The 25,400-nt window shown below is 37.1% G+C and overlaps 1 protein-coding gene across 2 annotated transcripts in view; it reads right to left on the reverse strand.

The window, feature by feature from the left end:
- Window positions 1–3,588: 3,588 nt before the first annotated feature.
- The window catches only part of TAFA1 (TAFA chemokine like family member 1), a 509,503-nt gene continuing 487,691 nt past the window's right edge, over window positions 3,589–25,400 (reverse strand). For both annotated transcript variants that reach the window (XM_043886703.1, XM_043886704.1), the window contains exons 4-5: window positions 10,390–10,514; window positions 3,589–4,711 (exon numbers count right to left, since the gene is read on the reverse strand). In XM_043886703.1, the coding sequence (XP_043742638.1) occupies window positions 4,694–4,711; window positions 10,390–10,514 (143 nt within the window). In that variant the 3' untranslated portion in view covers window positions 3,589–4,693. The remainder of the gene's footprint in view (window positions 4,712–10,389; window positions 10,515–25,400) is intronic.

Here is a 25,400-nt window from a genome sequence, read left to right on the forward strand (position 1 = left end):
GCTGCCCTAATCATGTGTGCTTTGGCAGTGACATGTGACCTTGCTTAGCTAACTGGTGTTACTTGGCTAGCTCCTGTTGGCATATATATCTTGTAGGCCCTGGTTGGGAACTATTCGTGCAGTAATTATAATTTTCTTATTTATAAAACAGTAATTGACTCACAGATGTAGAAAACAAATTTGTGGTTACCGAGTGGGAAAGGAGGGGTCGGGATAAATTGGGAGATTGGAACTGACATACTCACATACTATATGCAAATAGATAAGTCATAAGGATCTACTGTATTACACAGAGAACTCTATTCAACACTCTGTAATGACCTATATGGGAAAAGAATCTAAAGAGTGGATATATGAATGTGTGTGTGTGTGTGTATGTGTGTGTGTGTACAGCAGATACTAACAATATTATTAATAAACTATACTGTAATAATAATTAATTTATAATATATTTACAGATCATAATAATAAGCCATTTCTAACCCCTCTATAAACAATGGCTACATATCCATGTTGTTGAGAACCATTGTCATAAGGAAAGTCTGGCCTCAGGTTTTTCCTCATGGCATGAGTGGAATCTACTCTGGGGTTAGAGCCTCTCTAAGGAGGTGGGAAGTAGAGCTGGACTATAAATATAGTCAGTTATGTTTGGGGTCCTGGCTTTCATGTTTGATAATTGGTTATTATTTTTTTAAATAATGTAGCTAGCTACCAAAATCAATATATGAGAGCTGAACATTTTCTTTTTGAAAATGAAACAAACTACCTAAGGAAATAAAATAAATAAGTGAGAGCCACTGTGGACCAAAGATGTCAGCATAATGTAACTTCCATTGGGATGCTTCTGAGATCTTTTATAAGGAAAAAATATCCTGAACTATTCAACGTAAAATCTTAAAATCTTTATTAGCAGGAGATTTGTGTGTGTTGGTGCAATTAGTGGCTTCCTCTTAAATTTACTTTGAAGTGTGAACATGATTTTATTTTATCACTTTTGTATAATGTCCAGGGGCACTACAAAATCATATTCTATCACTACTGCATGAGCTCTGAGTCTGTACATTCCTTAGAATGCCTTTTACATTGCTTTCTTATATTTATAAACTAGGTGGAAGTGACTTGAGCCCTAGAATTTGCTAGACACTAAATCTTTTATTTGCAAGGTAGTCAGTGAAAAGAGACATGATACACTTTGTCAAGCAAAACCAAATAGATTTTGAAATGGGACTGTCAAGCTTAATTAAAACAGAAACTCATTCGTGATGTGATATTTGACCTTCCAAGGAGGAGTGCATATCCCATGCAGGTGAGGAATGTGTGGATTGTCTCCTATAAACAGTTTTATACCCTTCATAACTTATTTTATCAGTAACAATGCAAGGTGGCATAATATACTGCACTATAAAATCACTATATTGCTTGGTGAAAGTTACATGGGATTTGATCAGAAAAAGATATGAATTGTGTGTTGGTGAAAACATTCTTCATTGTTCTATAATGGGAGAAAAGTAGTTAAACATCTCAGCGTGCTTGCCAAGTCCATTTACGGGTAAATGCGATTACGCACAAAAAAAGTCAGCAAATAAGCTTTACCTTCCTTGAAAATCTTTGTCTTATGAAATGAGTCATATTTCCCTTTCACCATGAGAAAGGATTTGGATGAAACCCTTGGCATTTGCTCTAATTATGTTATAATATTATTCATCATTCTTGACTCAAAAGCTCAGTATCAGTATTAGTCATACCACTCTGAGCTCTTTATTAACCAAAAATACATGATATACTTTTTAAAACCATATACATTCAAATTCAATAGGCAGATGGTAGTTACTGAAAATTCCCCAAACTGCTGCAAGTTAAATTTAAACACAAGTTGACGGTTCACACATTTTGGTAAGGGACTTGGATAAATGGAAACTGAATTTGATGACATTTACAAATATTTTCACTGTTTTCTTGGATGATTGCTTGATTCAGATGTGGTCTTTTCTTTTTTTTCCTCCTTCTCTTTCCTTCCAACTCTTTCCCAGGGAATTTACTGCATTAAGTGAACAACAGGAGATGAACTAACAGACATGGACCTCTAGACTGGATCTTTCATTGACTTACAGGCTGTAGTTACAGAACTGAAAAAGCTGTGAGTCCCACATATTGAGAATCATGAGTACGGTCTACATGTGTGAGGCCATAGAAAAGAAAAAATTTTCTTCTCGTTGGATTTGTTTATTCAGGACAAACACGCTTCAAAGGGTATTCCAGGAAATACTAATCTTATAGAAAAGGCCACATGGTCAGATATTTTGGGCAGTAATAAGGCTTGCAGAGTTTTTTTTTTTTAATGGAAATAGTCTCATTTTGGTTCATCTTATTTAAGAATGTTAGAAGATTGTATGTAAAAATCCAGACTTCTGGTTCTCTAGAAAAACTGGACATGACAATGCAGTAAATCTATTCTCACACAGAAATAATTTCTTGCAGCTTTCATTTGTCAGCAAACGAGTGCTCCATTAGTCAAGGACCACTCAACATGCTTGGATTCTGGAAGCCTTTTACTTTACTCCCCCTGTTTTAGTCTTTCTTGAGGACACACAGTATCTTTTGATGTATTAAAGGCTCTGAGAATCCTTTTAAATACTTCTACTTTATTTTGTTGAAAAAAATTTCCCTAATATATTTGATTATAGAAGTCTCTTACTCCACATTTTGGGAGATACTGTTATAGATAAATCTTTGGGTTTATGACTTCAGTTTTCACCTCTGAAATTTATAGATGAAATCAATTTGTAACATATTACATGGTACATGGATATGGACCACAAAATGCAAGCAATTCTGAATTGTTGGTATGAATTTTATGCTACCTCCTAGAAAATATTTGTTAAAGTGTTTAGGAAGGTCAGATTTTGCAATAAGGTTTCCATTTCCATTTTTGGATGCTTCTATAGGCATTCAAGATGTAGAACAAATCCACCTAGTTAGAGTATTTATATATTCAATCAGATTTCAAGGTATATTAGAAGAGATGAAGGAGCCTCTGGATTTTACCCAAAGGTTAACTGAAAAATCCACTCTAGGAGACCCACTGTGCCACTGATCTAGTAACAGGCCCTAATAACACATATTCTGGAGAAAAGACTTCGGAGGAAAAAAACATACATGCAGTATGATATGATAAGTAACAAGAATGTACAATAATATTATGTTCTACCAGAGTGCTAACATAATATCTACTTAAACAAGATTTTAAGTAGATAGTCTTTCCTAAAAGTGTCAGCTAAGTAACTCTAAAAAAAGAATATGGACACAAATTGATCTTTGGGGGGCTGAACCCTGTATGTATCATCCAGGTGATCACTATGGAAGCCCAATAATAGGATTTGACATTTCATCTTGCTGGCTGAGAACACTGAACTTCTAGTAATGAATTTCTGGTTTTTAAATTATTAGGGTTGGAAATATTGGTTATGATATCAGCAATGACCTTGTGCAAATAATTCTGGTGGACTATGTGTCACTACATGAATGTTCTCTGGATTTGGCTAACTCTGATTGAGGAAAAATAAATGGCAAATGAAGAGGACACAATGATTTAGAAAGAAGTTATTTACCACTTTAATAGGGCTGTCCAACATTTGGTCACACAGATCATTCTGAAACCTAACTGCTTTAACAATCTTTCCATCTCATCAGAAGAGATCTCTGAATACTCTTGGAAAAATCAAATCAAATGTAGAAAGAGGTGCCATGATAAGACTTGTTGCTACAGCACTATGTTATTAATGATGTCAGACTTTGGATTTAATCAGAGGACATTTCTGCAGTTTAGGATAGCTATACAAAGCCTTAAGACACTGTATTTACAGAACTTAATACAGGGATCCATATTTGACCATCACTCTGCCAGAGTCTTAACAGCATGGTGGAGTGGCTCCCTCAAGATTCCTCATTTTTCTTATCTGTGGAAAAGCTAGTAGTTCTAAAAATATTTTCCTGGAAGAGGTTAGAATGGTTATTATATATCAATTGAATATAAAGTATGGTTATGTAAGCCAAGCTTGCATGCTAATATTGCACAGGATAGAAAACAATAAATCAGGATGATGTGCTTCCTTGGGCCACCTGGTAGAAACAGAAGGAAGCTCTTGACTCGGTTGTTTTGATGCCTCAGATTCCAGGAGTCCACCTGTAGCTGGCCTTCCAGTGCCAGTGCCATGCCGACCTCTCAAAAGGGCACATGTTTTCCTTGCCGATAGCAAAAGAAATGACAAGAAAACAAAACATCCAGAACTCAAAGAGGTACATCAGCCGTCTCAAACTGTGGTACAGTTCATTTCTTGAAGAGAATATATAATATTTCAAAATATTATGTATATACATGTATTTCAAGTGGTACAAAGTAACTGTAGATCCAAATGAGAAGATAGTTGATCGTTCTTCGTAATCCCAAAAAATTTGCATTGAGAAAACCCATTTCTTTTTTTCTTAACCCACTTTCCATGGTACCGCCAAAACTTCAGATCTTCTCACTCTAGGATACTCAGTGATACACAGTAAAAGCACTGTGTTTATCTGGTAATCAGTCAAAGTGCAAATAAGAAATCCATTTGGCTTCTAATGTATAAGATGTTTTAACTTTTTAAAACGTATTTTCCGCAAAGTTGGTTTTCCTTTATTACTATAACAAATGCTTCCGTTAGGTTCTTGGGTGGATCTGAAAGCAAAGAGAGAAAGAAAGAAATTTCAGGAAGAAAAGAAGGAAAAGAAGGCACAAAGAAAGAGGATTAGGAGGAAAATTAAGGACACCATGAATTTTTAGGATGTTGCTTCTTTCAAGTGCACTGAAATAAAAAAATGTTCAAGTCTAGAGCAGTAGTTTTCAAACGGTGATCAAAGCACATGCACAGGCCACCATATTTGTATCAATTCATTAATTTTTGCCACAAGTGAGGACACAGACTCTTGGAGCAATGGTTAAGCAGGACAGCAGTCATGGGCATGCAACCTACGTAACTGTGGGGAGCCCTGCGCCGAAAAGGACCTTGCACTTGGTTTAATGACCCGCAACTGCCATCTTGAAATTCTCAGTAATTTTTTTTTTTTTGAAATTCTCAGTAATTTTTAAACAGGGGTTTTGTGTTTTCATTTTGCACTGGACTCTTTCTGTAAATTATGTAGTTATTCCTATGTCTGTCTGACGAGAATTTCATGAGAAGGAAATTCCTTAGCCTTGTCATGTTGGTCGCTCATAAGATGCAGAGGGATGGCATAAGGTGAAGTCATCGCCAAGACTGGATCACACTTGTTGAGGAATTTAAGAGATCTCTACAAGGCGAGAAACTGTTCTACTCAAACAATGATATAGTTTTCAAGGGCAATCAATGGCATACTTCTATAACTACTGATGTCATTCAATCCATTCATATAATGATCCCAAAGACTCATATTCAGAAGGATGCATGCATGAGGAATCACTGGTTTAGAGCGTGACGGTGGTTCTAATAAAGTTGAAGGTTCTATTTTAGAGTTCTAGGACTTAAAACAGTTTTCTTCATCATCTCTTAATTCTTTATAGTTTTAGAAACTGAGTATTCTGAGTCCAGGAGTGAAGTCCATTTAAAGCTTTCAGGGTTAAGTAGGAATGGTAATACATGCTTGCATTCAAAAGTTGTTTGGGCCAGGGGCAGAATATATAAGAAAACTTCACACATTTATTTTTTTGACTCTTTCCATATAAATAACAGATCCTTTCAAACTTTGGTTTCCTATAGTCCAGTGGTGTTTATGACATTTGTTTTCACTGTCTTCTTTTCCACCAAAAGGAAGGAGAAAGGGACGTTTCTGAAACTGACCTGGAATTGCCTTTTTAAAAAAAAATTTGTAATGACCCTTCCTCTCCCTCATCGCACCCGACCTTAGGCTCTATTCTCCATAGAAGACCAGGGGCCATGTCATGACCATCATCACATTCCCAAGACTTTAACTTTAGATAATAGAGGTTTAATACTATTTATTAGTTAAAGAAATGAATGAGTACACTTGGATCATTGTGGCAATTTTGATAGCATAGTTTATTCTTTAAGAATATAGTTTACTCTTCCTTCCTGCAGTCTCTAAATACCACTCCCACTCCAACCTCCCCTCTTTCCCCATCATCTCTCTCTCTCAAAGGCATTTCTTGCAAAATGAATGGACTAGAGATCAAGACTGTAAAGACTATCAGAACCTTTCACGCCTGGTGGAATTTTGAGTGAAGAAGCTGGAATATGTCAAAGCTGGTATTTTATTCCTCAGTAATATATAAAAAAACGACAACACTGGGGTGATTAGAATGGGTGGAGACATGCAAAGCCATTAGGAGGATAAGGCCAGGAGGCTGTGGACAAGTGACTCTGGTGAATTGTGTTGGGTAAGTCACAGAGCATACCACATCTGAAAAGATGGCTATTGTGGTTAGGTGTGTAATCTGAGGGGTTAGGTTGCAAACTGAGGTCTGTAACTTTCTTTTTTAGGGAATAAGACTCTACAGTGTACACTAACTGTTGATCTCCTCACTAGTGTGAAAGACATTAACATACTGGGATGAAGGAAATCCAAAAAGTTGCTTGATATTTCCCCAGATATAAAACCAGATTACGTTCTGCTATTTTAATCTACTAATTTTCCTTCCTGAGTGATTTTGGATTTGTCCTCATTTTATTCTCTTCCTCTTCCTGTCTGCAAACAATCATTGTTCACTTTCTACACATAAATTATTACAGCATTGTCAGACAACTTATTTCCTCAAAGGGGAAGTCTAGCTTTCTGAATTAAGTTATTATTCCTGAATATACAAGGTACTAGATTCATTCCTGAATACATGGAATATAGCCTCTTCACCTTTCACACTTACACTTTTCCTCCATCAGTTTAAAGAAAAGATAAACCAATGGGCATCCACAACCATAGGAAAAAAATCTCTAGTCAATATTTCGGCAGGTTAGTCTTGCTACAAACTACCTACAAAGCAATGTAATAAAAAAACTGAAGCCATGATTAAGTAGGAACAGGGTTAAAATTTAGCCAACCTATGTTTTTCATATATCAGTTCAAAGAAAAGGGATAAACTAATGGATATCTAAAACCATAGGAAGAAAATCTCTAGTCAATATTTAGGTAGTTTAGTCTTGCTCCAAATTCCTAACAAAGCAATTTAATAAAACAACTGAAGCTATGATCAAGCAGGACCAGTGTTAAAGTTTAGCCAAGAAGCTTCACCCAGATGCACCAAGCTTCTTCTCAGAAGGCATCTGTTTTACTGTACCCATGCCATGTTTTTGGAACACCTCTCAAGTGTGATTACTTTCTCTCTATAATGTGACATTCAGGAAGTTTCCTCTTTCCGTATGATTTATTCTGCCAAGTCTCCTGAAAGGGAAGCCTCTGCTTGATTCTACTTATCTTCTCTCCTCCCTTCTGAATTTTATTGTCACCCAGATCCAATTTCCCCAAGATTTTCCTTCAGACTGTGGCCTGTTACCCTGGCTAGTCTATATTCTGTGGTGTCTGGTGGTTTAAATGAAACACTGAATTTCTACTCTCCACCTTCCTTAAAAAATGAGCATCCTAAAAATTTAAATTAGAGCACACTTTAAACCATCTTTTGTTTATCTACATTTGAAAAAATGCTGAGAATTTTGGCTTAGGATGATTAGTTGGGAAGTAACTCAGATAATAGGGAGTTTATATGGAAAAAAAAAAAAAGTAGGGAGAAAGACTGAAGTCCCAGGAATCTTTCCTGCAAATTTCTTTACACTGAAGTTCCTTTTAAAAAAATAACAGTTTGCAGGAAATTCACAGTTGCCATTAGCAATCTGAGTATGTTTCTTCACTTTTCTGCATTTGTTTTTTCTTAAAGAACTCTTTGAATCAATCTTACCCATAGAACAAAAAGAGGTGATTTTCTTTATTCTTCCTTTCTCTTTAATAAGGTCTTGAATTTTTTACCCTAAAGATTACTTCTTAAAGAACAATGAAAACATATGATTCCTAATTAAAATACATCTGTGACTTAAACTTTTAAAAGTTAAATTGCTAGGGTCAACATTTGAAGTGTGTAGGCATATTTATACTCTGATGGGGAAAAATGTACAAGGCATACTAGAAAAATTCATACAAAACCTATTTTTTAGAGCATATGGTCTAAGGACTGGTGTTAGCCATTTATTTGGGATGGAGCGCCTATGTATATCACCTGGACTTAACTTGTGGATTTTGTGTTTAAAAGTGTTCATTTAATCATGAATTTCTTCGTAAGGAAGGGGGAAGAAAATATGTCAATTGCAGTATTTGGGTTTTCGTAAGGTCTGAAACATTCACCTTTTTCTACTGTCTTCTTTTTCCTTCTCTAAAGAGAGACTTGAGAATTCTTAGTTGACTGACGTGCCACACATGTGGCTATAGAGGACTCTCTTATTTCCTTGCCTGAAACAGATGCACACATCAGAAACAGGTACATCTTCTGCTTTTAAACTGCCTGTAAGGGTGATTTATTTCTCTTATACTGTTCAACTATTAGGATTGTGTTCAGCCCACCTAGTTGCGTAGTGAACACGTGTGTACTTGGCTTCATTACCATGATCAGATTCCACACCATACTTTGGTGATTTGGAAGAATGTCTAGGATGTATTACCGCAAGCATGATGGTTTTACAATATACTCTACAAAAGCCAAATAAAAGAAAGTGACATGTGGGTCACAAATAAGCAGAATTAACAATTTCTCTGTTTTGTTTTATTTTCTGTCAGCCAAAGAGTCTTCTTATTGGTACTCTTAGAATTTTACATATCTAAATTCTGAAATATTTTGACTCACATTATTTCTTTTTAAGGAGTTTTAAGTCTGAAGGTACTATGAGAACAAGTATTACCATCAATAAAGGGTGATTGCTTATCACTTGGAATAGGGCATGGAGATTTGGCAAAGAGTATGTCAGCAACATGTTCAAAACAACAGCTACTGACTGGCTAAAATTCAGAGTAGCTTAAAACTAACTTGTGAGGGTATCTTCAAGTTATCTGGCAAAATCATCTTCATGAAAAATGTAACCAAAGGGAAACCAAAAATCCATACTCTAGACCAGCTAATTAAGATGACTTCTGGGGTAAGTAGCACAAACTAGGTTCAGTTTTAAACACTCTCTTCTGTAGGTGTGTCATTGAAATGAAATACAATAGTCTGGGTTGAGCTTCTTGGCACCTTCAATTTGTAGCTTAACAGGCTAGGATGGTTTCGACAAGCCTTCTGGCTGCAAGCCAGGGAGGTGGAGCCATTTACTGGCTAACGTGGTCAGTACAGGCAACTAAACTGGAAAAACAAGAGTCTTCACTTATAAAAAGTTTCATAAAGTGTTATGTTTTCTGCATCACAAAAATGCAAGAACCAATTTTATTTTTTGAAAGGAAAATTCTGAGAAGAAAGACCAGGTTAAGACGCATGATTTAGGGGCTGGAATCAGATATGCCCTTTGAAATTCGGATCGCTCTTTTGGAAACTTACAAGTTCAACATACTGGAATTTTAACTAGTGGAGCTTGCTTTAAAAAGTACCCAATACTTGCAACATACACACATAAAACTGGGCTGATATTCTCACGGTACATGTACATATCACCATACTGACTGTTAAAATACTAGTAGACTTTTGTATAGTGAATAGTTACTGTCTTACTTACCCTAAAGGACCCCCCTCGATACTCCCATTAGAACTTTCAAACTTTCCTATGAACTAGTAACTACAGAGTCAACAACTGGCCTAGACTGGCCTCTCTAACCTGTTGCAGCCTCATGACACCAATTCTGATGGGCTGGGTAGCCTCATATACATCATTGCATATTTTGAAGCCAATTCCTGCTTCAACCACACAAAGCAAAGAACAATTATTCACATCAGAAAAACCTTTCATTTCCCTAAAAGAGCATCAAAAATTCCTTTAAACAACCTTTAGAAAATGGCAGTACTTAAATGCAGAACTTTTTAGAAAACCATCTGGATGAATTAGGCAAGATCCTTATTTTATTGTCTATTCTGAGCACCATAGATGTCCAATGCATTATCCAAATACCCGCCTCACTGCCCCTCTTCCCTTTGGCGATGGCAGCCTAGCTTTGTTTATGAGTCCATAACAGGAACACTAAACTGCTCAGTATGGAGAAGTCAAGTTCAATCTCTAACTTCTCTTTGATGGATGGACACTGATCTGAATAATCAAAAATAGTTTCTGCTGGGGAAAAAGCTTCTTTCTCTCCTGTTCAAAGCTTCTCTGGGTGCTATTTATACAACACAAAGGCAAACAGTACAGTTTGTAACATGCATGAGACATTTGGAAAAAAAAAAAAAAGAAAACAACTTACTCTTGTGGTCTTGATTTTATTGCCTGTAGCACACATCCATCCAGAATTATCAGGGAGTGTCTTACATTCCTCTCCTTCTAGACAAGGCTCCATCTCACACCACCATTTCCCGATCACAATGGAGGCTGTGCAAAGAAAGGAAACAAGTCTGTCTGCAATTCATCGAACCTGGGCATGAGACTGTGTCCTTCTATAGATATTAATGTTCTGTGAGATGCATTAGGTCCTTTTTAACTTTTCATGATTGGGTAAGAACACTATTAAGAAGAGTAAGATTTTAACTTAAAACATCTTAAAATGCAAATATAATGATGCCATGTGGTTTCATCAAGCTATATTTTGTCCAGAATCTCCTTGTATGATGAAAATATGAAGAATGGGGACATTCACTTTTTAGAGTAACTTCTGTGTTAGTTTTGTAGATCAAGGACTTGGTACTTTTTTTCAGCGCAAGGGACAAAAGGGCTAAATGATCTTCAGGATGACTGACTGAGCTGTTCTTTCTCAGAAAGGCCAGTTTATTCATACCCAGCATTAGGGTTTATCTCCCAGCGTAGGGTCTTTGAGAATTTCAAAGGCCTACTGAAAAAAAGAAAAAAATGAATTGATGGAAAGTACAAAAGAAAGCCTGAGAAATTAACACCAACAGTCATAATAAAGGAAACTATATGTTTACAGTCAAAAGTATATTTGATGTGAGCTTTCAGTGTGTTTCCTTTCAATGTGTTTGAGATGGTATGAGTGGAAATTTTAAAACCTGAGCCTCTGATAAAACAGCTCTACTTTTTAGGGTGACACCGAGATGACCACATTAGGAAGCTGGCGATGAATTTAGTGGCTGAATTTATAGCACACTTTTTTGGATAATAAGATTTTATAAAACTAGAGACTGGATTCACTCAGTACAAATCAAGCAGCCCCAGAGTTTTAATATCTTGAGTGAAAATGATTTCTGCATAAGCATTGGTTATTTCTGAGGATCCTCAAGGCATTTAAAAAAAAATTTATTTTTTAATCAAATTCACCTGGGCTTTTTCATGAAAAATCCTTAACATATCTGTGAGTGTTTCTTTTGTGATACTTTCCAAATGGCTGTCTTTACACTCAACTGGAACTCAAGGTCTTTATCTAAAAAAAAAAAAAAGTCGCTTTTCAGTCCCTCACATTCCCATGTTGTCTCTACCATGATGTTTTATTTCAAAACAACAAAGAACCCACAGGACATCTCTTAACATCACGGGGCATTAATGTTAAAATGAAATGGGGTTCATGGTATAGGTAAGCGGGAGCACATTAAAATTCTCTATCCATCCAGCATACATTAGAGGGATCAGACTGCTACCTCAGAAGCAGAATGGCTTAAACATCCAGATATTTATCTGCATTTAAATTTCCCTCTTCCACACTTTTCTTATTTCAGACTTCCCCTCCTTTAGAATTCAGTCTTCCTCAAACTTCCCTTTGAACAAAAATTATTCTGCAGGATTATATATGCAAAATTATATCTGCTTTATTATATCATCAATTTAAAGATTTTTTTCAAGGGTAACTTTGCCTACATTTGATATACACCTTATATGTGGACTAGACCAAATCGCAGAAAACACAACTCCATTGGATAGAGCAAGCAGAGGAAGTAGAATCTTGCATATTGTTCTATCCATATACAGCACAATGTGATATTTTTGAAAAACTCAGACTAAAAACAGAAACACAAATCCTCTACTGCAAGGCTCTCCAACCTCTGGACCATGGACCTGTTTCACCTTCAGATCAGCAGTGGCATTACATTGGAAATAAAGTGCACAAAGGGCTTCCCAGGTAGCTCAGACGGTAAAGAACCTGTCTGCAATGCAGGAGAATCAGGTTCAATCCCTGGGTTGGGAAGATCCCCTGGAGAAGGGAATGGCAACCCACTCCAGTATTCTTGCCTAGAGAATTCCATGGCCAGAGAAACCTGGTGGGTTACAGTCCATAGGGTTGCAAAGAGTCAGACACAGCTGTTCAACTAACATAAAGGACACAATAAATGTAATGATCTTGAGTCATCCTGAAAGATGCCTCCACATCCAGCCCGTGGAAAAACTGTCTTCCACAAAATCAGCCCCAGGTGCCGCAACGGTTGGGGATCACTACTCTAGAGGGTCCAAAATGGTTACGAACGCTTTGAATAATTTTCTTTTTAATAGTAGGGTTCAGCATCAGGATATGGAGTAGAAGAAGAATCTTGTTATGAATTAAGAGGCCTTGTGTGAATTAATAGATTGACAATACTAAATAGAGAAACATATATTTTGGAAGCAAGAAAAACATATGTTGTGCTGAAGGGGAATAAAACCAGATGGCAAAGCTTTCAGGAATGTAAGATAAAAGTCAGTGTTCGGCAGTGCTTCTTGAGAGCTTCTAAGTTGAGGCTCTCTTCTGGCTGGAGCTCAGTCACACACAAGCCAATGACACTTGCCATCCTTGTCCACTTAAAGCCCATCTAATATTTCAGTATTGTGCCCTGCATCTCGACCATCAAGAACAGAGACCCTCTGATCTTTGCTCGGAGGGGAAACTGCCTTTCCCAAAGGTCTTAGATTTAGCATTTGTCCCCCTTCATTCACAGAGGCTCACAGATAATGAACAACTGCTGGTAAGGTCAGCCGTTAGTATCTTCGCCTCTTTCTAAAGGACCCTGTTCCTCTTCTTCAGGCTGCTCTCTGCCCTCTCACAGCTGACCTACTTTGTTGCAAGTTAACAAAGCAGCTTCTCCTCTTTCTCTCAAACTTTAATATCTCCCGAATGAACACGTAGGCTGTAGGAAAAGGAATGCACCTCAAATCCTGAGTACCACTTTTAATTCAAGTTTATAAAGACCCACCGGCATGGAGGGAAAGAGAAAAAGCTTTTTAAGAATAAAAATGTCCCAGATCTGCCGATGGTCTTGAAAAATTAGTATTATAGTTGCCTCTCCTACATGGAGTTTGATGACTTGGTATTCCCTCTGGCTTATAGAATCTAGTTCATTTTTCTAGGATCACTTTTCCTAAGATGCTATTAGACCTGTGTTGTTTCTGCTTTGTGTATTACACAGTCATTTTAATACCTATTATTTTATGGCCTAGGTCAAAATATAGTTTCTCAATCCCCCTTTTTTAATGAACTCATATTTCCTGAAATATCTTTAAAAAAATTCACAAAGAAAGGATTTAAAAATTGCCTCCTCTTCTCCCAATGTGGAAGCTACTGAAAACCTTCTGAATATTGGACAAGGAATAAACAATTGGATTTAATAAAATGAGCTAATATTAATGCTAGTTAGTTGCTTTTAATAATTTTTCTTACAGAGATAAGTGTAATACTGAAACATAAATAATTCTAAGATAACTTGCATTATAATGATCAGTTCAATAAAACAAATGATAACTGACATTTCTGAATGCTTCTTGTGTGTCTCTATGTTAGATACTTATAAATGTATTATTTCAGTCTTCAAAGCAATCCTATGAAGTAGATATCATGAGACTGTTTGTTTTTTAGATAAAAAAAATAAAGCCCAGAAAGGTTAAGTAACTTCCCCAAGCTTATATAGGTAGAGAAGTTCAGAAATTTATATAAGAATTCAGGCCTGCTTGACCACAAAACCCATGTTTTCCACCATGATTGTGTTAACTCATTTTAGTTGTGAGTTTAAAAATCATAGTTCTCTAAGAAAAACATGTATTGATTTATGAGTGGATGAATGAATTCTCTCTGCTCTATTATTATTGAAAATAAGTTTTGTATCAACATGAACACTTGCAGAAAACAAAAACATTCAGTTTTTTGTAAAATTAACTTAAAAAATAATTTGGGAAGGGACAGTTGATCACACTTGTTTCTTCCTAGTCTCAGCTACATATTGCTTCATTTCATTTGTCATAGCATTTTAAGAGAAATTCCCACTACTGAACACTTTATGAATCCATAAGAAACTTATGAGGTAGATGCCTAACTGCTCTAAGAACTTTTCTCTCTTAGAAGAACTGAGTTAATTAAATATCGGCTGCAAAACCCAACTCTCTCTTATCTGTGGTGATTATGAAAAAGAATCTTAAAAGTCCCTTTTAACCCTGGGATTCTGAGATTCTATGAATGTGCCATATTCAGGAAAATATCTGATCTTCAACTTTTTCAAGAATGTTCATCTTTCCTTGAGACATCTTTAAAATCACTGAGGCCACTTTAATCATGAGTCTTGATTTCACCCTTACACCAGGTCCTATTGCTATCAAGCAGAAGAGACACCATAAAAGGAGAGTGAATCCATTTTTTCGTGATAAATTGTAAATGGAGCAGAAATCCCATTATTTTTATTTTTTGGGTTATTGTTCACTGTGAGGAATTTTTCCATGAAAATAGAATGGTATATAATAAGCAACGGGCTTAATATATATTAAAAAAAATACTGTCTAAGAATTGTCCTTTTAAAAAATTATTTCAGTAGATAATGTTTGAGTTGTGGTTCAGCAAATGTTTATTGGGTCCTTTGCATGGTCAAAGCTCCCTGATTTGCTGAGAGTGATAAAATAATGAACATAGTCCCTACTCTGAGAGCCTACAGCTTAGCTCAGGGTCTCTCAATATGAACACTGTTGGCATTTTAGCATGAATTATGGTAAAGAGAAATAAATGAATAAAAAGTGCTCCTCCAGTAGTAAATATGATAATGTCCTAGAACAGCAGACTCACGATTGGGAGTAGCAGGAAAATAGAAACTCTCAGTAAGATTGTAGAAGTTTCTTAAAGCGAGGAGCCTGAGCTTAAAAAAAAATTGTTTTGTCATTAACTTATTTTTTAAGGAAAGGTAAGTCATTGAAGATTCTTGATTTTCCAAGCAAAGGGAGGACCTATTTATAGGGGTGATTGGGGGAAGATGAATTTGGCAGTGATATGCAAGATGCAAGAAGGAAGAAGCAAGAACCTGAAATACTAGGTAAGCACCGCTGCCTTCAGACAGAGAAGCGACAGGTCTTGACTTTTGGATGCCTGCTCTAGAATTGTGAAGCATGGTAGAGTGGAAAGTGATGTTAGGAACTTCTGGGGGAAACACAGTTGCCAGTATCTCAACCAGGTTAATTGTAATCCTAACCACACTGGACACTAATTATTAACTCATTGGCTCATGTGCCAGGGGCTTCCCTGGTGGCACAAGGGAAAAGAATTTGCCTGCTAAACAGAAGACCCGGGTTTGATTCCTAAGTCGGGAAGATCCCTTGGAGAAAGAAATGGCAACCCACTCCAGTTTTATTGCCTGGGAAATCCCATGGACAGAGGGCAGGCTACAGTTCATGGGGTTGCAAAGAGTAGGGCATGACTTAGCAACTCAACATCGACAGCAAACAGCTCATATGCCTGCATACTCCCTCTATTCACTAGGTAGTGAATTCCTTGAGGGCACAGATCATATTACATTCATCTTTGAATGGCATACAGTAGCTTAAGACAGGTTCATTCACTCATAAATGAATGAATAAAACAATGAAACAAAAAAGAGAAAGAAAAAATAGTGACTATTTCAAAGGATTGTGAGAATCACATGAGAAATGCATCCCAAGCACTTAATATTGTCCAGCACTCGGCAAATGTTTAATAAATATTAGCTATTATTATCAGCAGCAGCAGCATTTTAGTACTCAAAAGAATAAAATCATTCCCAAAGAGAAAAGGCAATTCTTCACAAAGTTAGCAACTACACCATTGTTCTTCAATATTATGCCAAACTCTCAACTCGCTTCTATGACTTCTTTTTTTTTTTTAATTTATTTTTCTTCTATGACTTCTGAGAGTTTGAGCAGAAATTAAATGATTGAACATATGATTGCATTCATGTTCCCAGAAGTAGGTTATAAGTACATCAATCAAGACAAATTTCCAGGCTCGTTTTTGTGCAACCTGTCATGCAATTTAAAGCAATGGCTGGGACTCCATTGGAAGAAAGGGACAGCTCTCCAGCCTCCATTTTTGCACTGGTTGTTGGAACAGCTGTTAGGAGGCTCTTCTTCAAAAGACCTGCAGTGACTCCCTGCGTGTGATTGTCTTTATCAAAGGAAACAGAAAATTAAAGGCCCTGAATAACATTGTCTACAGACATTCTGAGCTCCCTCTTTCCTGTAAGCTCATGTTTAAGAACTGGATCCAGTTTGGAGGGATTAGGGAATGGTTAAGACTTTAAACTCTCGGGTATGTGATAGAGGGACCCAGGTTGGAACCTTAACTCCATCACTTATTGTTAGAATGGCTTCTGAAAGTTCTTTGGTTCAAGTTTCAGGTTCCTGAGTTATAAATGGAGTTAATAAAAATCACCACTGGTAATTGTGAATTTTAGATGAAATAAGATACTTAGCATAGTATCTAATAAGCTTTATGCTCAACACAGGGAGAACTATTACTATTATTTATCCATGTGTCCTCTAGCCAGCTATGTATGCATTCATGCAATTATGTTTACAGAGAGTGAGTGTCTTTTTTAATGGAAGTTTATCCCAGTTTTCGGATGCATATATTTGTTTTTTTACTGTACTGATTAGACTGTACTTCTTTATAGGATCTACGTTTCAGAGAAATACACAGAATTAATAGCTGATGATAGGATTGATAAGCATTACTTCTCTTCTACTAATTCTATTCTAGTGCTTTTCAAACTGAGGCAGTTTTATCCTGGTGAGGGTAGAGGTGAGGATGTGGATTGTGAAATGGGCCATACTTAAAGCCACAAGATAAATGTGGTACAGTCTCCTTGAGTAATAGTTTTCCTTGAAGGTATTTGAAGAAAAAAGTTATCTTTTATTCATTTGAAAGCTATTCATTAAGTATAGTGCTGAACACGAAAGAGACATGGATCCTACCCCAAAGTGGCACACAATCTCTTGTGGGAAATAAACACCGTATGTAATGATGGGGTGATATGTGTTTACAAATTGTGATATGTAGAAAAATATGACGTGCTTTAAGGGAAACTAAATGGATCTGATTTAGAGTGTCAGCATGATGGCAGGAAAGAAGTCCTCACCGAGGAGGTAATCTAACCACCAAGTAATCACCAATGTATCTTCATACTGAAGCAAATAAATGCATTTCTTATGAGGTAAAAGGTTAACTTTACCTAAATTTTTTAAGATAAAACACAAAGAAGTATTTTACTTGTCATGGGCTGTCTTATCAGGATGCAGGGGTACCATCCCCACTGCTTTAGGGAAAAAAAAAACAAAACTGTCTGCTTGGTAAGAGAATTCTTAGACCCTTTGCCAGTTTAAGGGAGCACTCCTAATTCCTGCCAGCAGTGATATCCCTCCTTGTGGTCTGGACACCAGGACTGGAGTCTCTGGCTTATTTTGTGCTTTTATACATGACAACTCTATTCACGCATCCACTTATAATTCAAACACTGGATGTTGGTCTTGCTTTCCTTAAACTGATGGTTTTATTTTTGAATTTAATTCATATATACATGTATATATTGCACTTATGTAAGTACATCATTTAAATATATGGTTAAGAAAGAACACAAAGAATCAGTTATTAGATAAAAAATCCTACTGTACATTTCTCATATTCTCAAATTTAACATTTTATGTTAAAGACTAACTCTGAGGTTTACAGTAAATAGGAAGTGAAATTTTGTTGTTCTTATTTTTTCCAACCATAGAAAACTTTATATTTCCCCTCCTTAATTTTAAAAGTAATAAATATTCTTTTCTAGAATTCAAAGCATACAGATAATTAGAAAAAGGAACATAAACCTAATTGCATTAGGCAGAGATAAACTGCTCCATTTGCGTATGTTTTTCCTAGACGTTCCCTCTGAGTATTCATGACATAGCATCCAAAATGATCTTTAAAAATGCAAATAATTTCCTACCATTCATCTTTTTAATCCATCACAGAGTTTCCATCACAGAGAATAAATCCTAAACTCCTTACAATGGCTTTCAAAGATCCATATCACTTGGCCCCTCCTAACTCCCCAACCCACATTTTCCACCATCCCGATCTCCACCCATCTCCCCCCGTTTTGTTCCAATCTCTCTGCCCCTCTAGCTCTTCTGCACAACTGTAAAGCTCCCTTTCTCTCTTTTTTATTTGGCTACTCATCTGTCTGGGCTATGTTCTCCCAGAATTGACATCGCTGCTGCTGCGGCATCGCTTTATTTGTGTCCGACTCTGTGCGACCCATAGACGGCAACCCACCAGGCTCCCCCGTCCCTGGGATTCTCCAGTCAAGAACACTGGAGTGGGTTGCCATTCCTTCTCCAATGCATGCATGCTAAGTTGCTTCAGTTGTGTCCGACTCTGTGTGACCCCAAAGACGGCAGCCCACCAGGCTTAATTTTAATTCTTTGTTCTCTAAGTGGCCTTTCTCGATAACTTTTTCTAAACTAATTCATACTCTCTTACCCTGCCACTTTGCCTCATATTCTGCTTTGCTTTTCTTCATAGCACATACTACTATACTACCTGAATTTACAGAATATGTTATTGACTTAATACTTGTCTTTTCCTCCCACCTGATGGTAAGCTCCATGAAGGTTTGGACTTTGTATTTCCAAATGGCTAAAACAGTGCTAGCACATAGTAGGTGGTCAGTATATACATTTAAATTGTTTGAATAAATATATTTACCAACACATACATACCAACACATACCATAATCATACCACACACACTGTCTTGTACCCTTCTTTAACACCTAAACATTGAATCATAAACATTCCCCCATGCCTATTAATAAGTAAGAGGCATCATTATCTTAATGCCTGCATAATATCCCATAGGAGGGCTGCATAACTGATTTAACCAATCCCCCATTATTGGAAAGTCTTTTTTTTTTTTTTTTTTTGGTTGGTTGCTATTAGAAAGGATGCTTATACGAACGACCTTGAGCATACATCTTTTGCAACATATTTATTTCTCTAGCATGAATTCCAAGGAGTGGAATTTCTGAGTCAAAAGGTTAAAAAAAATGTGTTTGGTGCTTGGGCTTCCCTGGTGGCTAAGACGGTAAAGAGTCTGCCTGCAGCGCAGGAGACTCGAGTTCTATCCCTAGGTCAGGAAGATCCCCTGGAGAAGGAAATGGCAGCCCACTCCAGTATTCTTGACGGGAAAATCCCATGGACAGAGGAGCCTGGCAGGCTACAGTCCATGGGGTCTCAAAGAGTTGGACATGACTGAGTGACTTCACTTTGGGGCTTGTGATATATATCATCAATGGGTCCTCCAGAAAGTTGCTACTAACTGGTATTTCCCACTGAAAGTACCCATTTCTCTGCACAGCTGCGCCAATACTTGTTTGCATTGTTAATGATTTCAGTGAATTATGGATTTTGTCTGTCTTTTGAGGGGTACAGAAATATGTTGCTTACCTAGTGAGCCCAGCTAACTGCCAACTTTCATAGTCCAACGTGACTATCAAAAGAGTGACCTAATACAATAATAAAGTCTCAATTTGTTTGTGAATAATTCCTCCTTGAAGAAATCTGACTGAGAGGGCTGTCACAGAATAAAGAGAGAATGGCATAGTGAAGGTACTAAGCCCCAAACAAAAGCCAAACCCCTATATTGGAGTCCTTAGTGTGCACTGATATCTCCTAGATGTCCCCAGTGGATAGTATGTGGCTACTGCACATGGATCGCCCATGCTTAGCCAGCCCAGTGTGGAAAATCTTGCTGTTTCTGAACAGAACAAGCACTTATGCTGTCCTTCTGAAATTCTGTGTCCCTGGGAATTGTAAAGGCAATCCGTTTACATTCATGGCAATAAATGGGGAAAGATACTAACACTGACGTGGGTATAAAGAGGAACTCCACAATGGTTCTGCATTTTAAATCAAAGGGGAAATCAGATTTTAAAATGATATTTACAAGCAACTTTCAAGACACTTATACATCTATATACCTTTTGGGTGTTAGCTCTCTGTTCTTCAACGTGAGAAATTGCTCTTTATAGGGGTATATTTATTTTCTCAATTTGAAAAGGTAACTTTAAAGGTTATTATTAGATTATATAATGTAGTTTATTTTCTAGACTGGCTACAGATTTAACAGAATCAAATAATGCTAGTTAAGTACCATTTTTTTTTCCTTTTCATATGTAAGGTAATCACTTTTACAGTTATTGACATATAAAACTATCACTTTTGTTGGTTCCAGTTTATAAGTGATCCCAAATATTAAATTACTCCCAGAAAATTCTTGGCATCAAGATCCTTTGCAAAAACAGTGCCTGCCATCTGAGCTGTAATGGGAAAGTTGCACACTGATTGTAAGGTCTTTCATTTTAATTTTGCTCCCACTAGAGAAGATTGATATAAATAAAATTTAAATAGAAAACACATTTCAGATGCCAGCAGTAGAAAAGACTTTGTCAGCCTAATGAAAAGATATCAATTTTCTCGATTTTATTCAATAAACTGTGAGTCATTTTCTAAATGGATTAGATTAAAGGCAAGTTCAAACTTCCAGTGAGATGTTCTTGGTACTGAGGGAGACTTCAGACAAGGGAGAGAGAACAGGACACCCAGAACCTCTTAGGCCTCTTCAGATCTATGCAAATTGACAGCAAGCTGGAGACAAGTGTCTCAAACATGACTTTACCTATTGCCTTAGAAGCCAAATCCTGGGGAATTGAATGGGAAATATTGTTTCTCTTATTTTGTTAGGATGTTATGCGTGGTTGGTCAAATTACAACTGAGAGCATGGAAATCTGGGGAGGACTGAAGCTTGGATGAAGAGCCTATGACAGTCAGTGCTTTATATGCCTGTCTCATAAATGTTTGATAAAATAAGACAAAAACATGCTGTGATGCTACCATGCCCACACCGTCTCTGGGGAAGACTTTGATGCCTTCTGATTAGAATTAATTTAACTTCAGAAAACATAACCCAACTTTCATGTGAGGATGAGATGTGTAAACCCTGATCACAGAGTGCTCTTGAATCTAATTTTATCTGTGTATATGTGTTTGAAATGGCAAAATATTTTGATAACTGGTTATTTTTATAATTCAGCAAGAACTGCGTGGTATCTTTTTGGCATATGCCTCCACTCACCAATCCCTTGAGAAATGCAAAATAACAATTGGTGCTTTCTTTATGTTTTCCTATACAACGCCCTACAACTAGGATGGTCAATTTAGTGGAATCATTGGGATGGTTTGGAAAAGTTCAGCTTCATTTATCAGAAAATAGCTATAGACTATCTTCTCTGCTTATCATCATTCAATATAGGCAGTCTGAGTGACATAAAAGGGATGTTAAAGCTTTTCGATGAGTTTTAAGGTAGATGAGCAAATGAAAAATGATATAAGGTCCTTATTTTTAAATACCTAATGCCTAAAATATCAAACAACTTTATTTAAACAACCAGAATGAGCCTTTAGAAATTACCACATGCGTGGGAAAATTCACAACGTTGACAGTTTGCAACTTTTCATGTTCATGTTGATGATGGTAAAAGGAAAGCTAGAAAATCAAAGAAAGCCAGCAACATAAATGTGGAGATGTTTTTGATGCATCCAGCTGCAAAAAGTTCCGAATGACGGTTCTACTGCCTCAAGCCACATATCCTTACTCTTCATGCTAAATTGAAAACTTCTAAGTTTACCTAAATTGGAAGCAGGATGAAATGTGTTCCTAAAATTCAACAGCAATACCTAGAAGCCAGAAAACTATGTCCCCATCTGAGGGCTTGCAGATCTCTGAAGTAGGTGGGGACGACTATGGTTTCCATGGTGGTTTGAAGAGTCTTCTTGAACTTAGTAATCTGGATTCATTTCTATTTTTTGTATTTAGTATTTCTTAACATCAGGTGACACTACCTTTTCATTTTGATCGTAGAAACGGCTGCCCAGTCTTCCTCTTCTTCTCTGTCCACCCTTTAAAATGTGACTTCACCTCTCCTTGCATCAGGAAGTGAATGAAGTCTGTTTCCTCACTCCTTTTGTCTGGGTTTGGCCACGTACTTTGCTTCGCTAATTAGAAGTTAGCAAACATGACAGGAAGAAGATTGAAAGTACTTTTGCTTGCTTGGGGCTTGCTGCCCTCTGGAATGCTGAGCTGACCATGATGAAAGGTCATGTAAGCTGAGAGGAGCTCTCCGATCTGATGCCCTCCTGGACCAATTAGCCTGCCGACCATCAGACTGTGGCTGAGGCCATCCTAGACCCCCGTTCTACAAAGTTCACTGCTAGCCTGCTCCTTACCTGCCCCCTCACCCGCCACTTCCCGTCTTGAATATTTAAATGACAACTGCAACTTCAGTGGCTCTCACCAACGAAAGTTCAGGAAAATGGCTGCAAGGCTGGCACCTATGTCATTAAACTAACGTCAACAATCCAAGCCTCTGGACTTCTTGTTATCCAAGAAAAATCAATTCCTATTACTCCAGCTATTACAGTTGGGGATTCTATTACTCGCCAGCTAATGCAATCCTAAGTAAAACTGAAGGTATTTAATAAATATCTGGACTACTTGAATGAATGAATGAATCCAGATACTTGTGCCTAGGCCAGATCCTGCCATTTCTATCCACCAACTACTAAATATTCACATTGGTCAAAGAGTGACTTTTTTTTGGCATTCAAATTCAGAAATCTAAGTGACATATAGATAGTCCTGAGAGTGGTTTTCTGTCCTCATTGTGTATATCTCCAATTTGCATGCACAGTCACACCTTCCTTCACAACTCACCAGATGCGAAAGATACCAAACTAGCATAGCTGTATGTAAATTAGGCATTTTCCCAGAGCAATTCAGTGTCAGTGGTAATGTTGAATTTTCTTAATTACAATCCAGATATGCTCACAATGGAGTAATACTAACTGTTATGGTCTAGAGAAGCTAAATTCAATTTTGCTAAACTATTAAGATTCATTTCGATGTACTATTTGGGCAAGAAGAGGAGCACATATAGAAATTGCTCTCATGGTGAAGTATTTTCTGAGGCTGGCTGGAGCAGAGAAAGAAATTGGGAAAGGACTGAAAATCAGCCATCAAAAGAAAAAGAGAAACAGAGCAACTAAAGCAAGGGCTTCTAGTATTTATTTATTGTTGATTTAAAATAATTTTCTATTCTACCTGTAGCAGGCTGAAATGTATCTCTATTTGAGTTCAAGCCACTAGGAGAGAGTTTGAAAATTTATTTGAATTGATGTGATTTTGGGAGAAGACAGGCCTAAGGAATTTTTTTCTAATGCTCTGAGTTTATGTTTGCTTGAGCCTCAAGTACCAAGCTCAAACATCATTTTCATTTCAATTTCTGAGATGACAATTTTTCTCAAAGGAAAAAACTATCACTGTAACAACAGGGCTTAATGTGAAATCCTGAGTAAAGGTGTACTGCTTTCTGTTATATGATTTTGTTGGGTCATAAGAGCCCCTTTCTATAAGAAGGAATATACTGAAATTACCTCCTTTCAACTGTAAGTCTTATTTTGCAAACTTTCTTGAATAATGTCTCCCCTCAATGCAGAGAGGTAAAGCACATCCAGTATGTAAATCCACAAAACACACTCATCCTAAGGTCAGTTCTTTTCTGAAATGCATCAGCCTAGAGCCTAGTTGATACAAAACCACCAGGCAATCAGCTGGAATCTTTTAATTGGCACTTTCCTATTGTGCAGTTTAGACCAAGAAGCTTAACATCTTGAAACGTATAGGCATACATAGACACATCAACTTGCAACATATAGACACATCAACTTATACTATTTGGGAGCTGAGAAGAATTCCAGACATTTTAGAGAGGAGGAAATGGAATCAAAGGAAGGTTAGATAACTTGCCCATGTTCACACTGTTAGTAAGGGGAAGAACTGTGAATTAGCTGAAGCAACCTTCTCCAGAGCCGATGAAAGGTTTAGGAAAGTGATGCCTGATGTAAATGTGGAAGGATGAATAGTAGTTTGCAAAGTAAGCAAAGTAGAGATGGATACTTTCAGTGCAGATAAAGCTGTGCACAACCCAGAATTGTTGTCTAGAAAGCTGTACCTCGGGAACTATTGGTGATTCAGAATTTCTGGAGCAAAAATGTATGTGTGTGTTTGTGAGGAAGCGAAGAAGGTGAGAGGCTGGGTGTGTTCTAGGTACTGAGGAATTTGATCAAGTTCTTCTTAATTAAATCAGCTTTATAAAATTGCTAATGCTGTGGCAAATCAAAGATTCCAAGAGAATGATGGAAAGGATTGTTTTTGATCTGGAGCAAGTTCTGTTTGATCTTGAGTGGTACTGTTTCTCTGTCAGATGAATTTCTTTTCCAGGGCCATGGTTCCACATTTGTAAAGTGTATTTTAGTAGATGGAACTGGGGATGAATTAACTCATTTGGCAGGAGCAAGCGGTCTGTCCTCACAGAGTACTTCCTTCAGTTCAGATCTCCATCAGGGGTAGCCTGTAGGATATCTGCTCAGCATCTCTATCACTCCTCCAACTGGAGGTCATGTGACCACAGGCCTCCACATCTTTCCCTGCATCCAGGCTGCAAACCCAACTAGGGATCCTTGGTTTATAGACAAGAATTCAGGACAAAAGAAATAGCAGGAGGCCATGACCCAAATAGAGAGCTCTCTACCTGAGTTTTAAGCCATAGGTTACCACTTTTAGGAACTGTTTCTTTTACTGCAGTGAATTTATATGAAAAGGGACCTTTATTTCCTTGCCCTATGTGGTAGACTAGTAGCATTGTTCTCACATCAAAAATATAAACACAACCTTCACTCAAACAAGGTTATTATGTCTAGTTAGATACTGCTGCCCTCCTAAACTGATGTCTTTGGTCTGTTTAAAAAAAAAAAAAAGAAAATTGACAATGAGCAGATTTTAGAGAGGTATTAAAGACACAATAGTACCTGATTGAGTTCTTCAAGACAGCAGACTGACAGAGAGAAACTGAAAAAAAAAGTATTAATTACTCTGTATTCCTTATTATTTAGTGTCCTATTATTACCTAAAACGATCTCATTTACCACCAGGGGTATGACCCCTGCATACTGAC

Source organism: Cervus elaphus, chromosome 24 (genome assembly GCF_910594005.1).
Source record: "Cervus elaphus chromosome 24, mCerEla1.1, whole genome shotgun sequence".
NCBI classification, from domain to species: Eukaryota; Metazoa; Chordata; class Mammalia; order Artiodactyla; family Cervidae; genus Cervus; species Cervus elaphus.